The 18,288-nt window shown below is 36.7% G+C and overlaps 2 protein-coding genes across 6 annotated transcripts in view; both read right to left on the reverse strand.

Moving 5' to 3' along the window:
• LOC143470061 (intermembrane lipid transfer protein VPS13D-like) overlaps positions 1-11,816 on the reverse strand; it is a 32,172-nt gene extending 20,356 nt beyond the window's left edge. For 2 of the 4 annotated variants that reach the window (XM_076967929.1, XM_076967925.1), the window contains exons 1-23: positions 9,541-9,743; positions 9,176-9,296; positions 8,430-8,559; positions 8,186-8,293; positions 7,558-7,684; positions 7,291-7,404; positions 6,851-6,976; positions 6,264-6,586; positions 5,901-6,078; positions 5,574-5,702; positions 5,430-5,503; positions 5,228-5,358; positions 4,933-5,149; positions 4,447-4,657; positions 4,026-4,218; positions 3,740-3,855; positions 3,419-3,554; positions 2,918-3,195; positions 2,516-2,710; positions 2,167-2,367; positions 1,869-1,987; positions 1,668-1,780; positions 206-1,315 (exon numbers count right to left, since the gene is read on the reverse strand). In XM_076967929.1, coding sequence (XP_076824044.1) covers positions 206-1,315; positions 1,668-1,780; positions 1,869-1,987; positions 2,167-2,367; positions 2,516-2,710; positions 2,918-3,195; positions 3,419-3,554; positions 3,740-3,855; positions 4,026-4,218; positions 4,447-4,657; positions 4,933-5,149; positions 5,228-5,358; positions 5,430-5,503; positions 5,574-5,702; positions 5,901-6,078; positions 6,264-6,586; positions 6,851-6,976; positions 7,291-7,404; positions 7,558-7,684; positions 8,186-8,293; positions 8,430-8,559; positions 9,176-9,272 — 4,426 coding nt within the window. In that variant the 5' untranslated portion in view covers positions 9,273-9,296; positions 9,541-9,743. Of the gene's footprint in view, positions 1-205; positions 1,316-1,667; positions 1,781-1,868; positions 1,988-2,166; positions 2,368-2,515; positions 2,711-2,917; positions 3,196-3,418; positions 3,555-3,739; positions 3,856-4,025; positions 4,219-4,446; positions 4,658-4,932; positions 5,150-5,227; positions 5,359-5,429; positions 5,504-5,573; positions 5,703-5,900; positions 6,079-6,263; positions 6,587-6,850; positions 6,977-7,290; positions 7,405-7,557; positions 7,685-8,185; positions 8,294-8,429; positions 8,560-9,175; positions 9,297-9,540; positions 9,744-11,580 lie in introns of those variants that run through there. The other 2 variants (XM_076967926.1, XM_076967927.1) reach the window with 2 other exon arrangements.
• A 3,656-nt stretch (positions 11,817-15,472) lies between these two features.
• On the reverse strand, positions 15,473-17,722 carry LOC143470081 (uncharacterized). Of its 2 annotated transcripts, XM_076967973.1 has the most exons (4): positions 17,629-17,722; positions 16,859-17,560; positions 16,673-16,785; positions 15,473-16,550 (listed from the first exon to the last, which is right to left on the reverse strand). In XM_076967973.1, exons 2-4 carry the CDS (start codon positions 17,535-17,537, stop codon positions 16,125-16,127), a joined length of 1,218 nt encoding a protein of 405 aa, XP_076824088.1. In that variant the 5' UTR covers positions 17,538-17,560; positions 17,629-17,722; the 3' UTR covers positions 15,473-16,124. The 2 variants fall into 2 exon arrangements, with proteins under 2 accessions (XP_076824088.1, XP_076824087.1); XM_076967972.1 differs by having other exon boundaries at positions 16,859-17,712.
• Between the last annotated feature and the right edge of the window lie 566 nt (positions 17,723-18,288).

Here is an 18,288-nt window from a genome sequence, read left to right on the forward strand (position 1 = left end):
GGTAGTTTTTAAACAAAACTATTTTTCAACATACATCTTCAATCAATTAAGCACATACGGTATAACCAAATATACCGTATGTTCTTTCTTCTAACAAACAGTAACATACGTGCGTTACTGTGTTATATTACTCTGCACCCTATTTGAAAACACGTTGCTCCAAGTGTAATTATTCTATAATTAAAACTTGCTTTGAATATTCTACCTGTCTGGGTGATTGAGCTGTCTTTTTGGTCATCTGCTTTCATATCGGACAACATAGTATCTGACACATGGGTTCCATGAATATTTCCATTATCATGATTTTTATCTGAAAAACTGGCCCTAGATTTTGATGCAGAAAGTGATTTGTCTTTAGATGGGGCGGCCGCTCTAACAGAACATTTCTGGAAATCTAAAGAAAATGCATCAGACTTTTCGAGCAATTTGGCGGCATGAACTCTCTCTCTGCCTGCTTCTGCTTCACCACTAATATCAAGCTCATTTGTACCGATGCTAAGAACGGTAAGGGCTTGGAGATTGTTTAAACCAGTTGACCCCGTTGATAAATCATGAATTTGCAAACTGGCTACAGATCCAGTAACATTCAAATAACCAGAGTCTTCAACATTCTGAGAAAGTTTTCCCAGCTCTGCGTCAATCTTTGTCCCTTGCGTTGTGACTGTGACTATTGGACGACCAATGACCGAGTGCGGGCCATAAACATGCCTGAGTAGTAAGACATTAACTTGTTGGAAATTAATGCTCATTTGTGTCTCATTTACATCTTGGGCATTTATATCTATTTGTTCTTGTGTAATAACAGGAACATCATTCAGCTGACTATCTCCAACTGATTCATTTGCTTCAGGATATTTTGAATTTTCTGACCTAAGCTTACTACTTGTGGGAAGCTTGAGCTTGTGAAGAAAAGTCAAGAGAGTGACCCAAGAACAAGCGTTGTACACAACATCAAGTTTGTTGAAGTTTGCGTTGATGACTTTACGCGTATTTAGTGCAACAAGCCTGGTTTTGGTCTCAGTATGAACTGACAACTCGTAAAGATCAGGTGAATGTCTCCGCATACTTTTCAGCTCCAATGTAATTAAATTTTCACCCATGGAAGAGGAATTGGTGGCATCGTCAGTAAGAGTAATGTCCTCAGCAAAGTTTGTTCCAGAGAGATTAAGATCTGTCTGTCTGTCACCGAAGGAAGTGAATTCTTGTGGCTTTTCGGCCTCAGTGTTACGCACTGTATTTGTGGTGGATGTGTTCAGACTGTGAGATCTAGTAGTTGTTGATGCACAGCGCTTGAATGGAATAGCAGATGATGAACCTGTTTGCAAAAAGTGAAATGTATGAGTTAAAAATGTATCTGGTTCCTATTTGTTAGCTGTCTCTTAGATATAACTCAGTAAGCGTCGTTCTATGTATTTATCGAAATACTTCCAAAATCGGCTGAACATGTAAAGAACCTTATAGCATAGTTAAAGAGAGAATTTGTAGCAGGTATTATAACGTGTATTAATTGCAGGCGTGAAAAGATTTTAAATATTTCATGACGTACAGTAAATTTGGTGTCATCGCTTTGCGACTTTTTTTTGTTAATTGTTTAAAATTACTGTATTAAGATTTAGTATAAATATATGGGTGAAATTTAATTTGAGAAGATAGGTGGGAAGACGTACTTCTCGAGCCCAGAATAGTCCCGCATCCAACGTCCGTCAAGGCACTTTCATGAGAAGAAAGTAGGAACTTAAAATCTGGCCCGAGCTGCTGCATCAAATCAACCAACACAAGGCTACAAAATAACCGCCAAGTATTACAAGTTTAGCGCCGATGCTGAAAATACTTTACAGTGAAGAACCTAAAGTAGGAATAACAATTACCTGTACACTGAAAGACTGGCAGTTGTGTCGTAAGGTCGTTTTATGAACCTTGTATGTATTTGTTTGACCTCAAGCACAGATAAAGGCTCTTTATCTGTATCTTCCAGAAATACTGATATCTAAAGTAAGCTTTAATGCTTTTAACAGAAACTAGTTATGAAAAATGAAATAAATTGAATTGCGTTTTCCGAATAAAATAAGCCGGCACAACAGTACGAGTCAAATTGACTTAAGTCATATAGATTGTTGGTGAACTGTATAATAATAAACTTTATTTATCGGCGTCCCGAATACTTACTTCTTTGACGAGGAAGTCACAACATAATTGTGTAGAGAACGGTTTGGACCAATCATCACCTTCGTTTAAATCAGAATTTTCAAAAGTTTCTACTGAAGATTTTCTTTGCACACCTGAAGTATTGGTTGGTGAAGATAGTGATGACGAAGTCTCAGGACTTTGATTTCCGAGAACTTCCATGCACTTCATGACTGTGTGTAACTAGAAATATAGTAAAAAGTATTCTTTATTTTAACCGTATGACTAACTTTCTTTTGTTTAAGATAAAATAAAGTGACATTTCGGTCAAACGGTTTCAATGAACATATCAGGAATGGGCTTGTTCACTTCAAAAAGCAATTCACACAACCTTGTCGTGACTAAAATGTAGCTTTAAATGAGGAAGGTTGCCAGAAAGCACAATAGCCGGCAATCGGGGATCGCGAGTGGAAACGATACGCTTATCGGCAAGCAGAGTGACACTGAATCGTTCCACGATGTCCAACGGATTTTTATCTGTAGGTGTGTTTGTTTGCCGCTGTCCATTATTAGGAGTCACTTGCACCTATGATATAGAGATGATTGTAGATAATTCGTTTACAATTCTATAGTTTTGACCGGAATATTTCAGCTATAAAATCAACTGTATGCTAAAATGTCTGAAGTAATGACCCATATCTGAAAAAAACATTGTTTGCTTTGTATTGTTTTGTTTTAGCATTACAAAACATGAAATATTAGGAAATTGATGAAGTAATTTGATAAAGAATACCTGCAGATCATCTAGCTGTAAATAATAACTCTCGTACATTCTCTCGTTTAATTTTCTATCATTTTGCAATTTTGGAACAAATGTGTCATTTTGGACATTGACATTATCAAATACATGAGTAGAATCCACAAATTCTTCTTGCAGATTAGTTTCTAGAGAATGGATTCTCTCAGGTACATTACTCTGCTCGTTTGGCGGAGTACTAGGCGGAGTGAAAAAATCATCATCATTATAATTTTCAAGCTCTTTGTCGCCTTGTTTCCCACGTGACTGTTCACCTGCAAAACAAAACCTCATTGGTATTGTTAATGACTACGTATGCTATTAATACTGTACAAAAAATGGAAGCAACAAAAAATGTTCCAAAAGAAAAACTCAATGTTTGCTCCAAAGAGGTAATAAAATGTTTTGATTGTTTGTTTTTGTTTCGAGTAAAAATGAGTCACTATTAAATTTTAAAAAGCAGAAATGTCATCAATAAACTAAATAACAGCAAACCACCTTTGTCATAATTTTCAAAGATCATATGTCCAAGATTAAATACCACAACTCTGCAGTCTGAATCTGTCCAATCTTCAGGAATCGTAATCTCCGGTGCGAAGATATCTAATGACACTGCCCAACGCTTTCTGTTCATCTGTAATCGACATTTTTTTTGTTTATTGATTAATTTCCATTACGTCACTCTGAATAAGAGTTCTCCTTGTTTGTCGAGCAGCTTATTTCAGCTCCAATCGAATCGACTTGTTTGAACCAAATGCCCACCTACTTACCGGGCCACGCAATTGATGAAGGCGCATTGTAAAAGCTCAAGCCGATTACCTCTACAACTTCTTTTCCTTCTAGAATGTTCCAGATGTGAGTTTTGATTTCAGCTTGTGCACGATTCATCCAGAATTCATAACTTTCCTTCATCGGTTTTGTGAGAATCTCGCTCTCTATTTCACGTAAAATATCTCGAGCGATGTAAATATTCATAATATTAATCATTCTCTTGATTTTAATTACATTATTGCTTAAATTATTTGTAATAGATCACACCATATCGGCCATTATAGCACGAATGCTGAAAGTAAAAGTCACAAAAGTATTTAAAATGGGTTCATACCTGTAGCTTTTGGAGTCTTAAAAAACGTTTTCAGCCGATCTGCAATACCGGGAATAAAGGTCAGTGACAGTGGGGCGGCGGCTATTCCAAGGGAGTAAGAAAACAGACTGGAAGTAGTTTGGGGCAGCTTTTTGTAGGTAACACTTAGCACTGGATGTTCAGTCTCCTTTACTTCAAAAGATGGGCTATCAGCCTATTATTACATCATGGACATTACTTATTGCGCAGTTCAGCAGAACCAAAAGAGCTTGATTAAAAAAACTGTACTGTAGATATTCGAAATGGAATTAATAGATCTCTATATGTACTCATATTTGTAATAGCTGATGAACATCCGATTAATAAAATAATTCTTCGTACTGTTACTTAATGTACACAACTACAAATTTTTCAATTGGTATTAGATGACCTCTTGTGATACCTTACACTGTCCACCATTAAGCAGGTTGTTGACCCTTTCATTGGCAAAGGAACTCATTGCAGATTCTTGCGAAGTAACATCACATGGCGAAGCTGGTTTTCGTTTTGGTCGAGGGGACGATTTGATGATGTTGCAAAAATACTTATTTTCTTGATCAAGATCTTTCAAAACGACGCCACCAAGGTTAATATTAATCTCGTGAGTACCGGACCTATATAGTAAAAAATTTAAGCCTGAACCTGACTTGACAAATGTTTAATAACAAAATCGCCATGAATTATTACCACCTTTCTATTTGAAGTAGGTTGTTAGTTATTGGTGAGTTACAAAACAATAGAGAACAAATAGTTAAAATATATACAAGCAAACCTGTGAAGTGTTAAAATTTCAACACAAATAATTATTTAATGTATAAAATATTGCAGTACAATGATTAATTAATTTTAAAATATTTTTCCTGTCAAATTTCAATGTATGAATTGATACCTGGGTCGCCATTCACTAGCAAGGTGCACTGTGTTGAACTCCAAATTTAGCAAATCAGCTTGTGTTGTTTGGTCTGTACAAACGTTTGTTAACTTGAAGGTTCCTTTTTTTAAAATGAAATTAAGTCTAAGTAAAACAGTATCCCTTCTCAGAAAAGTATCTGTCGTTTCTTCACTCAGCAATTCCTTCCCAAAGATTTCATCAAATTCGTCTTCGTCTACACAATAAGCGGTGCAACAAATCGAACAACGAACAACAAACTTTTTGTGAAAATTGCTTACAGGAAGACACTCACCCAAATCTTTATAAATATTCTCATGAGCGAGGAAAACTTTCTCCGCAGGTTTTATTTCGGTCGATGCAAAAGAGGACTTGTTAGAAGGTCCGGTATCTAATGAATGCGTTTGTGGCTGTGGTGACCGCCACCTGAACAAAGGATCAATAAAGTTATGTCCAAGTAAAATCTTGTACTTAGAGTTCAATTAAAAACTATATACCCGAACCATCCACCCCATTTCCAGCCCCTCCAAGATTTCTCTGATTTTGCACTGGCGCCTTGCACGTTGCAATTCTTGAAAAAAAAACTTGGAAAATAAAGATACTGACATCCGCGAACATAAACTTTACTACAAACTGTTTACTTGTTCGGTTTCTTGCTTTTTCCTTGTTTCTTTATCCATTTTGTCGTAGACCAGCTCACGGAAGACACGCAACTCGTCAAATGTAAGTTCACTGTCCATTTGTTGTACAATGGATGGTACGTCATTTATCTAAGACATATTCTAGAGTTTACCAGGTAAACTTTACCTACTATCAACAACTAATATATATGATCTAAGTGGTTATGAGAAAGTTAAATGAAGTCTAAAAGAATGAGAACAACAAAGAAGGGTTGGTTTAAAAATGTATTTTTCAGAAACCAATCACTTGAATAAAGCATCAGAGACGGTTGTCCAAATATACATCACCTCACATCTTACTTGCGTTTTTGTAACGTATCTCTCATTCAAGTACCGATGATAAGTTTTAACATATGTAGTGAGAAGTTTTGCTCGCTTTAAGACGAATTTCAGTGTCTGGCGTTGTTGTTTCCGTTTGACTCTTTCTATGTGGGTATTCATTGCCCATTTCCACCACACGGCTGGACTAAACAAATAGCTTAGGCTTAGTAGGTCAAGTCAACATATTTATATACTTGCAAATACCTATCAGTTATTTACGTAACAGCAAATATTAAATCGAAAATAAAATAATTTGAAAAAATGAAATGCACAAATGGCCTGAAAATTATACCAGTAACAAGTTAGTCTAATAGGAAGCAACGTAATTACTTTTCTTTGACAGGAATCGTTGGCTTTCCAGCCTTCGTCATCCTGTTATCCCATCTGGCAATTTCAGTGGCTAGGGCAACCACTTGATTGTATTGCAGCTTATTTATTTGCAGTGGTATGCTTGGTAACTCCACGTCTAAGGTAAACCGAGGACAATTGCGCGATCTCAAAGGAAGCTGACTGCATGCTTGAGTGAACCTAGCTTCACCACTAACAGGACACAGCATGTACTCATGCATGTTGTTTTCACCTGTTGTTTGGTGATCACCTCTCAGCAAACTCCCTATTTTCGCAGCACCTTTTGAACGCGTTGCCATCGCACCCTGTGTAAAACGGTGAAAGTTTTGAAACCTTAATTGTTGAGGAAAATTTGTTTGTTGAAATTTTCAAAATTTCATACACAAAGTGTTTGTAATCAATCAATATATTGTATACCGTAGAAGGAATATAGTATAGAAGGAAATATCAAACAAACACAAACACACAAACTTATAGTGTTTTTTACTAAAGTAATTTAATTTAAGCAAAAACCGCTAAAGGTTTGCAGCGCTTGTATGTAGCCATCAATTGTCTCAGATGTAACTTACCACAATGTCATCATGAGATAAGTTACTAAAAATTATCGACTTTGCGTCCCAATAAAATGACGCCTTGGACAAGCGTATTTTTTTCCACTTTCTCTCAGCACACTTCTCACTGGTAGATATTGGTTCCTGACAAAACATGTTATGAAAAACATTAAAATACTTGACATAAACTTGATAAAACAGATAGATTTAGTCATGTAAAAATTACCATGTCATGTTTGTAACCAACAGAAGAATCTTATATTTGGTAATTTTAAGGTACACGACACGTACGTAGAGATATTTGATAACAAACTTTGCAAGAAACAAATATCTAAAAGAGCAGATAAATTGAATGCATTTTCATGCGTAAAAAATTCTCAGATGATATTTATCATTTGAAGTCAATCAATTAAATGACCAATCAATCAATTGTAAAAAAATATGTTTAATCTGTATACCCAATTTTCGTTTGTGCTTTGAGCAGACAAAACATCAACATGGAAACCACAAGAAAAATCTTCTGGTAGTGTTGTGTCATCTTCATATCTGACATGTACGTCGAATACCCGCACCTATAGAAAATAAATGACGGCCTTTCTTGGCAAAAACATCTAAATAATATACCGTATTAATATCGACATGGTTATGGACAACACAAAAATTATTGTTTACAAAAATATACTTCGCATAATGTAAGTTGATTTTCTAGCAACACATAGGCCTACTTGTAGTTTTTCGAAGATATTTGTCGCAATACTAGAGAAATAAGAAAGTCCAATTGAGTAGATAGATTTACTTGTTCCTTGCGATGCTCGCCACCTTTCTTCAAGTTCAGCAAGTTGTCTTAACTTTCTGTTTAGGGACGAAATAAGCTGAAGCCGAGCAGTAACCATATAATTACAAAATATAATCAAGATATACCAAATATCACTACCAGCGATTAAAAGTAATTACAAACGCAGATAAAGTAGATGTTAGATCTACACAAACAAGCATACGGCCACGTATTTGTAGGAGAGAGTCAGCCGTTTTATTTCTGTGTATCTCACCTGACTTGGAATCATTTTCTCATTTAACTATATCAGGCCTGGCCAACCCGCGGCTCTTTCGTTCATATTGTATTTGTTTTTTAGCTTGTACAGTATAAATGACTTGTAAATTTCTGTCATTTTCATGTTGGTGTGTAACATGTACAATAAACGTAGTTGAACAAAGGTGTGTATGTGAGTGAGGAAGAGACGCGAGAGACGAAAAGTAAGTACTCTGACTGGTCGTCCACCCCTGAACTATATGATGCACAACCACAACGAATAGATTACCGTCACAGCATTCAACTTCATCGTGTAAAAATACCTCTCTTTGAGCCTTTCTTTCTGTGTATTATCATCGTCTTTATTATGATGATTTTTGCTCGGGCTCGCTATGAGATATAACTTGTTGATTTCAACTACCCATGGTTCACTGCAATGAAAAGTAATCGTGTTTATTCACTGAACTTTGTTGTTTAAGTTATGTAATACAACCATGATCGATATGTTAACTGTAACAGCATCCTATACAATATCATTACTGATATTTATTGATGCAAGTGATGAACCTGTAACTTTTATAGCTCGGAATTCGAATTGAAATTTTTCCAACGTATCCCCATGTTACTTCAATGCCAGGTAAATCGAATTCCTTCAATGCATCTTTGCGAAGGTGCAATCCTTCCAGTTCCACGGCACCTACGACATTTACAGGCTATTAATTGCTTGCGATACCACATTTCAATACCGAGATATGGTTGTTTATGTTTATTAACTTTCAAAATAAAAACCAAATCAATGCGACAAAAGCGAAATAAAGAGCAACGTTCGACAGGATTTGCAGCAAGGTTCAGACTTAAGCACAGTAAGCATTGGGCTTCGGTAAAATACTCCAGGTTAAAAGTTGTCTATCATATACTCTGAATTCTCTTGCACAATGACCAAATTCATACAAAGATGACAAAATAATTCAACTCTTTTTTCAACGATGTTAGTATTTTTTAAATGATAAAGTAGACTGACCTCTATTATATCAATTTTGCTCTCAAGTCTTATCATGTTTAAGAAACGATTTAGTTTTAGTAGATTAATCCAATTTATCAGAAACTGTATTTTACGACAATTTAAAAGTAAGTTTTAGCCAAAGAACATGTCGCACAACCCCGTATCCACATTTAAATAAACTGTCTATTAAATAGAATATTCAATACTTTGCGTGCACTCGTTTTTAGTCACAAGCAATCGTAGTTAAAATTAAGAAAACCCTTCGCTTTATTTTATACTGACCACAAAGCTACTACAAGAAAATACAAACCTTGCAGAATTCCAATTGATAAATTTTCTTTGTTAAAGTTTTCGAAATATTTGCCAATGTAACGGTTAAGAAATTGCGATCCAAATCTTTCTAACATGATCTTCCGACGATGAAATCCTTTCTAGTTTATAAACAGTGCATTGTACACACAATAGCGTTAGAATATTTCATTTTGTTTAACCAAAAAGCTAAATTTACTTTTTCTGTAAATCACTCATCAACAACTTTACATGTATAAAAAACAGTAGCTATAGAAATAAATGGTTTTAGTAGATTTGTTTTTTTTTTGACATTAATTTGTTTTCTGTAAAAAACCTATAGTACGTACTTATGAAATAAAGACATAACCTAAAACTTAATCTTACCAGACTGTTAAGTTTGGCAAATTTGGCAAAGGAAATCTTCTGGGTTAAACTTTGCCCAAAACTTAATCTTACTTAGTATTATCCACCATAATTGAGTTATATTAAATTACTTTCTTCTTGGCTAAGTCAAAAAGTTCTGCAGTGATTTGTCAGCGTTGACTTTTAGCAGACTGCAGAAAGTTCGCCTGCCTTTTTTGAAAACAGGTTTTACTACTGTAACTTATCGCATAGAAATGAAAATGGAATGTGTACAGATTGTGATTAAGCGGATAAAGTAAATATTTAGGTAAAGCCATTGGCTGGTACAAAAAGATATTTGAGACAATTTCGTCACAATCCTATTTGCACAACAAAAACTATTAGGCCATGCAAGTTTTCGTCTGAAAAGTTGTTATAAAGCATTGCCTAGTAAAAGGCGTTAAGCTGATACGTTTGGTCAAATGCTCAATCTTTAATCAACAAATATATACAGCAAGCCTGTAAAGCGATTCTGCAAGCGATAAACTTATTCTAGTTTTAGATTTCACTTCTTCTCCCTCTCTCTCACACACACAATCTATTCTCTCTTTTCTTTGATGGCCAGTTACAACACAACGCGGTTACAGCTTGTAAAATAAATAAATAACTGCGCAGCTTTCAAAAATCGGCATGTTATGCAATGTGTGCTTTGTGTCACAATGTGACTATTTTATGGACAATAAACTAAATAACTCCGCAGTCAACCTGGGATAATCGTACAACAACGTTTAGTCTCCATAGAATTTGCAATGTAAAAAACTTCTGGATATTCGAAACGACCTACTGTAAGCCAAGTTTTGAAATAGTAAAGCTGGATCAGAAATATATTGTACGGAATAACGCCCACATTCAACAGAAAATTACAATGATAAAAAACAGCATCGGCTACGCGTCATAACTCCCAACCAAATCACATCGGCTATATCTTCACATCATGTATCATATCCTACAGTATATTTTCACATCATGTATCATATCATACAGTATATCTTCACATCATGTATCATATCATACAGTATATCTTCACATCATGTATCATATCATACAGTATATCTTCACATCATGTATCATATCATACAGTATATCTTCACATCATGTATCATATCATACAGTATATTTTCACATCATATACTGAAGCACTACCCAGTCTTACGTTCACAGGATGATATTTTAGTGATAAAGAATCCATGTCATACAAATTGCACGAAATTAATGTTAAATCTATCCCGCATAGCCTAAGTTGCTCATCAAACACAAAAAGCAGAAGCTATCTCAGAAAGTAAAACTGCGATATCCTGTGATCTCTTTTTACAGCACCACAAATCCCCAAAGCTGGTTTTGGTCTAAAGAGCAATTACAGTGAAGCAGCAATAACAGAATGCAATAGCGGTAACAATCTAATAACTTTAATAGATAAACTGCCTTGACGAGTACACGGACAAACAGTTTATTTCAGGAATACTTATAACACTGCCACCTGACTTTCCCTGTAATTACACCGAGTTAAACACGTTATGAAACTCCTTTAAAAGCAAATATGGCCGCGTGCAAGCAAACATTGCATCAGCGAAAAAAGTAAATATATTGCACTACAAAATATCACAGAACGCGAGTGTTCGAGATTAACAGTGTCAAGTCGGTTGCTTTCAAACGTTTTAAAGTTAAAATTTTATAAAGCCTATTATAATCAAGAAACACAAAGTAGAACTTACAACTTGTCTCGCTTTGTCAAAACTTAACGCATTTACATTTCTGATAGGGTTGCTTGGCGTCAGAGTGATTAGAGCGTTGGGCTCATAAATGCCGCCCGTGCTCGACACCTGCGTTCGCTCCAACAGGGCGTAAACGACGCTCGTGTCTCATCAGTATAGAACTGACGAACCGTTCTACGTTCAAGCAATACGATATAAGAAAGAAATACTTACAAAATAGTAAATAAATTTTGTAAATAGTTTCCGTTTTTGTGTCTTTATCGTGTGTTTTCGCAGTTATGTGAAAATAAAAGAAAATATCAATACTTACAAAATCATTTTGACAATCGAGTCTTGCTCAAAGACGAACCCGGAAAAGGGTAGTTGAGCGATGAGTTTTTTTGCAAAGGCTTCGGTCCGTGGGTAAATATTCTGATAACTTGACAACTTTCGTTATTAAGCAAGCTCACACATAACGGGAAACAACTGCATCAGTTGCAACAAATACTAAAAGCAGAGTAGATGCAAAAATTGATCTACTATTAGATACAGACCTGGGTATATGACTTCAAGATGATAAATTCATTTATGATTCAATTACGACGAACATGCTGTCTAACAATGTTTACTTTCTTTGACTTGTGTAAATAGTTTCTTTTCCTAAATAATATGCGCATAGTGAACCCTTGATATACTTCTTGACCAAGCTTAAACTTTTGACCATAGCCTACAATCAACCAAGTGACTAGTATTCAGCTACAGCACAAAATGTTTTAACAAAAGCTTAAACGCATCAGTTATATTGTACGGCTATCTCTGTGTCTGTGCTTAACCCTGTCCTAACCAGGGGTGTTTACTAAAAAACTAGGTGTGGCCGACCCCGCACACACATTTTCAATCGTTAATTACTAGGAAACTATACGTCGTAAACTGATCGGATTTTTACAGATTAGTAGAAAAATCATCTGGCTTCCTGTATACATCATAATTGTAAAACTAAAGAAAGTGAATTTAGTGTAAATTAATTATTTCTAAAAGTGACACATTTCTAGAAAATCTTCTTGTAACGCCTCGCCCCCGCTGTGCGGAAAACCAGCTGACCGCGAGAAGAGAACGAAAGAGAATAGTTAGTCGAGTTATTGGTGCGTAAATGAGTAATACGCTTCAATGCGGAGAGCAGAGCAAAATTATATAAATATCACAATATCTCAAAAATTACAAAATCCAACTTTATCAAACAAACATGGACAGATAGCTGAACATTTTTTAGGAAAAGTCACCAAATTTCAAGTTTTTACAGCAAACAATGCTGCGACTACGCTACGTTTTGCTATGACTGTGTGCGGGAGAAGCCAAGTCTAGTTAGAATAGGGTTGGGTTGTTGTATAGGAGGGGATGCCGACAATTAAACCATTGTTTTCCATTGTAAAAGGAGATGGTCCTTTTGACTCTTACAGGCCTCGGTTTAATACAGGTTCTGAAATTATAGATGTTGATTTAAAACAACTTGCGTCATCATTCTTTTTGTTTTCCATACTAACTGCATAATCATGAGCGATTGTTAATTCGACATGTTACCCCATCTTCTGGGCTAATTCCTAATATGTTCCGCAAGACCAAATTCCAGTCTTTGGTGATAATGCAGCGGCCTAAATAACCAATATATTCATTTAGTTATTAAATACTGCGTAACATTTTCTGGTCAACAATTTCCGTCTGTGTGCGAAGTCAATGCTTAGCTCTAGTATTTAGATTGGCGATGGTGTAACTATTTGGAATGTAGATAGGATCTTTTAAAACTTAGAGTAGGAGGTTGATGTTGGTCGGTGCGATGGTGAATGGGTCAAACTCCGCTCACGAAAGAAAAGTGACGTCTCCGTGTGACGTAGTCATTTTCAAGCAAGAAATTGATATTACTTCGATAAATACCGTTCTTAACATCGATTCATTTACACAAAACTAAGAGCGACCGAACGCGATAACATTTTGTCAATCGCGACCTGGTCGGGAATCGAACTCGAGATTTTTAGACAATGCAGATCTCGTTTGTCCTGATGCGCCCAGCGAAGAACTATTAAAATGTTGCTTAAAAGTGACTTATTTCTGCATTAGCTTGCATAGTTACGTAACAATTGTATTTGTTTGTCACATACGAGTTAATTGATTTTGTAAACACCGCATATGGTTGTGCTATTTTGTTGTGATAATTTCGAGATTTGTTATCATAGAAACTTGTTCATTGGTTTTTCTTTATAATTAATGTTGTTTTTCTATCACTGGCGATCAGTTTGATCTGTGGCGGTTGGCGCCATGTCACCGCCACGTCATGTTAGTTACTATTTCCTTTGATTTCTTTGTTTTATCGAATTTTTTACATTCCCAAGTCGATTAACGTTGATTGCTTTGCTTTATATTCTGTTCACCGTTTGTCAATTTATTCACTCGTTCATTTGTTTCTTAAATTCAATGCAATTCTATTCCCCACGTGTTGGCCGATTGATGTCTGCGAATGTGCTGCCGAGAAAGACACGCGACCTCATGATGAGTCAAGAAGAGTTTTTCGTGCTCTCAGACTTGAGTAGCTCTTGGTTCTGACAGCGGTCGAGAAAGCTCTGTGAGTCGTCGTCCAAGTCGGCTTTCACAATAGAAGAATATTCGTTGGAGAATGCGCAGAGAGCATCATTGTCAATGGGCAGAGGCGGCCACAGATGAACCAGACTAGGAGTTTATTGCTCTCACTCATTATGTCGCTTTTGGTGAGGTTTCTAAATTAGCGACCTGAGAGATTTTGCTGATCAAACAAACATATTTAACCGATAAACCGTCCTGGTTTATTTAACTACGGTCTCGATTGTAAACTGAATACACTGTGACGTTGTTGCTTTGGACGCTAAATTGTAGGGTGACAAATAATTAATTATCGATTAATTTGTAACAGTAAGAACACAAATAATAAGTAAATATGATTTCAGAAACGCGTTTAGTTCCCATTGAATAGAAAATTACATCGTTTAAATACCCATGAAAGAATAGACAAAAATATAAGTTTTAAGCCTAAAATTCCCTTAGCTAAAAAGTTTCCCGACCCCTGATTTAGATGAAAGCAGCAGCTACTTGATAACAGAACAATCTGCTTTGTGCGCTCCTGACTAAAGGAAGCAGCTCAGACATGTTTTAACTTACTTCTCAGTTGCATTGAACTAAGCTATGGGCGCTCGCAGCGCATACGCACGTGCGTACAATTTTCAGCTGTGTTCAGTGTAATTACGTTTATTTATAAATTTGACAACTTACAGGCTGTCATCGAGTTGATTTCAGAGTTTTTTTTATCACTATCGTCGGGATACGTCATTGGTAAGACCGTTGCCATATTTTGAGTTCTTTTACATAAGTTGGTTACTCGTTATATTTGGTTGATTTATTCTGGCTAACTTAAGGAAAAAAACATATATGACGTCAATAGAGGATTTATTGCTGAATAATCCTTTATAATTAAGACTACCAGCGTATAGGGAGCTCATTGGGCAATAACCTCTCTCACGAACCCAATTTTAGGACTCATAGATCTTTTTACGTTTTTAATTTTTTCGTTCGTCGTATTTCCTTGTTTGCATGTGACAACGTTTTGGCTTTTACCTCATTATATTGTTGACTGGTATACGTCGTTAAAAAATTGTTGTATTCTCGTTTCAAAAATGTGAACTAAATGAACTGCTATTGTATTAGTAAAATGAAAGAATTTATTTCATAAACTCTGACGGAAACATTTTAACCGATCAAAGTCTTATAGAACAAGAACTAAGCAATTTCTACGCATCGTTTTACAGTTGTCCCGCCAACAATGCAACACCTTACTCGGTACCAGATAAACTCGGTCGCATCCACACTCGAAATTCCCTCGATACTCGACCGGTTCAAGAAAGACATGTCCGTTACCGAAGCTCAAATACAGGAAGAAGATAGACAATTGGAGAGAATTGTGAGATGGTTGTCAAGGTAACTAGGAGTGTTATAACGAGCTGAACACAGGGTTAAAAATAGGCTGATCCAATTGCTTGCAAAGCAATTCAGCAAACGACATAAGATGTAGCCTAAGAAATTGTTATCGTTTGTGACTTTTGTAACTTAGGAGTCACTGATGTACCGCAATTGTTCATGACAATTGTGACTGACACTAAAAACTCATGCAAAATGCATTTTTTGAAATTTATTCCATTATATTGGGCACACGTACTAGAATTTTACAAGCATACACACAAAATACACACGTTTAAAACAAGTTGGTATCGTACTACAAAGTTATACACACAAAATGGACATCTTCAAAACCAGTCCAGATTGTAACATCCTACAGACAATGAATATGTATGCAACCAGTCTAAATTGCAATCTTCGAATGGTTATTCTGGGTAAAATTGAAGTGGTTGGCACCATCTGCATCATGCCCGATCTGCCCTTCCATAAAGTCTCCATTATTTGGAAGCCATACCTATTGGTTGTCGTTGAAGGGCGCTACATCGGGAATTTCCAGATACATTACCCGGCCTTTCCGTGGCTGAAGCTCAGCGAATTCTGCAAAAGCTCCGGGGTTTCTTTGCGGTTGAGTCTTTCTAAAACGGTCTAGACTTGGTGTTAACGGTTGTCGATACAAATGCGCCAGAGGTCTTTGCTAGAGCTATTGCACAACCATGCGGGCACCATAGACCAGCTCAATCAAGACACGACCCGTTTAAGAAAGAGATTAGTCAGATTACCCAAACGAATTACTACATGCTTAAAACAACTTTATATCGAGCTAAACAGTTGACACACTAAATTGAAATCTTCAAAGCCAGTCGAAATTGTACCTTAACATTTCGCATAAAATTGACACGTCTACCATTCGCCTCGATCGTTACCTTTAACTGGTGCCTGTTCTGGATAATAATTGAAATAGTTGGCGTCATCTGGATCATACGTGACCTGTTCATCCACAAAGTCCACATCATTTGGTATCCACTCCTCTTGGTAGCCGTTGAAGGGCGCTACATCGAGAATATCGGAATGCATTACCCGATCTTGCGGTGACTGAAGCTCGGCAAATTCTGCTGAAGCTTCCGAGCTTCCCTGGGGTGAAGACGTAATTCGTGCTTGCTGTCTGGGTTCGGTCGCCATACTTGAAGCCCTGGATGTATTGGAGGTGGACTCAGGGGAGTTGTTTAAAGACTTGTCGCTACGCGAGACGTCATCGTTTGCTTCATGATTGCGATGGTGCTTGCGTAACGAGCTGGGGTGACTGTACTTTCGGTCGCATCCTTTGTACTTTAAAATTAAAAATAGGAATCAATGCTTGTGGCAAAGACGCCCAATTTTTGCTGACTTGGTTTACAAAAAAAAGTCTTTAAATTAAAACATATGAAAGCGAAACTGGGAATGTTGCTTACCTTGCAAACAAAAGGTTTTCCTTCAATGTGCATGTAGCTGTGCTTTATGCGATCAGAGCTGTTGGCAAATCGTCGATCACACCCAAGATATTCGCATCGAAACCGTTTTTCTACTGAAATAAAAAATTGCAGACTTGGAATCTAATATTTCGTTAATGAAAGTGTAGAGAATGCCAGATATCTTACATGTGTGAGTTCTTATATGGATTTTGAGATTTTCACTCCGGCTAAATCGCTTTCCACATCTGAAGCATTGGAAAGATTTCTCTCCTGTGTGAACTCGGATGTGGTTGACCAGCTTGTACTTGGCCTTGAAAACTTTCAAATGACGTTTGCAGTTACGCCAGTAGCAAGTGTGGTTGCTGTGCTCCGGTCCTCCGACGTGATCACAAGTGATGTGGTGGACAAACGCTTTCATGTCTTCGAAGATTAAACCGCACACTCTGCTGCCCTCCTGGCTCCGGATCATCCATTCGCATGCAGTCGGTTTCGAAAGTTGGTTGGAAAACGCTTTTTCTTTAGCGGCTGGTTGTTGAGGCTGTTGCTGTTGCTGTTGCTGTTGAGCTAATGGCGGCAAACGTAGAAAGTTACGGGATTGGTGCTGAATGGCCAACGGTTGTTGCTGAAAGTTTGACGTTTGCTGCTGAAAGTTTGACGGTTGTTGCTGAAAGTTTAACGGTTGTTGCTGAAAGGTTGATGCGTCATATCCGGAATAAAATGCCGGCGTCGGAGTTGTCGGATAAGGATAGGCCTGATAATAGTTGACATAGGGATGCTGGGCCGAGAACAAATTTTGGGGATCTCTGTTAGCTCTTGGATCGTAAGGAGCAACTGGTGGGAGGTTAGGTCCGCTCGGAGAATTCATATTCTCGATTATTTCACAGAAATCTGAAAACATAAAAACAAATAAAAAATTACGCGATTATCCAATCATATAAATGTGGAAAGATACATACCTCTGGCAGACTCTTCAACCCATATCAGGTTGTGAAAACTTCTAGGATTACTTCTGCTTCAAATGGTATCTGTCGAACACTGACCAACTACTGGAGTAACTGGACACATCTGACTGGATCCTGGTCATTTATACCTGACCTGATCTGGCTTTGCTTTTTTCTTATCACGACGTCACAATCAATTCTTTCTTTGTTTAACTTCCGATCGTTGGCGATCGCTTTCCCACCGGGTCACGTGCTGCGATTCCAAAACTCATAATTTACCTTCGGTCGTTATAGCTATCGAGTCTACAACGAAGATAATTCCAGGACGCAGCACGCGTCCATCGATGACGTTGCATGATGTCACTATGGGCGTGAAAGTTGAAAATATTTGCACTTACTGGGTTTATCAAGTTAAATACAAGTTAACAACTACTTGCCAAAGTTCATAAACATCGGCCTAACAAAACCACTAAACGCTCTGAAAATATTTTGGTAACAAAGTTATATAAAAACCAAATTATTATTTTAACGCTCGTCGCGTTTCCCTGGTCATTGTCGGTTAATGTTAAACTTATACCAGAGATTTTTAGTTGAGTTTTTGTTTTTAAAAATCGTCATTTTTGCATAAAGATATCTAAATAATTTTTAAAATATAAAAACAAAAATATTTTCATG

The sequence above is a fragment of the Clavelina lepadiformis genome, chromosome 9 (genome assembly GCF_947623445.1).
Source record: "Clavelina lepadiformis chromosome 9, kaClaLepa1.1, whole genome shotgun sequence".
Lineage (NCBI taxonomy): Eukaryota > Metazoa > Chordata > Ascidiacea > Aplousobranchia > Clavelinidae > Clavelina > Clavelina lepadiformis.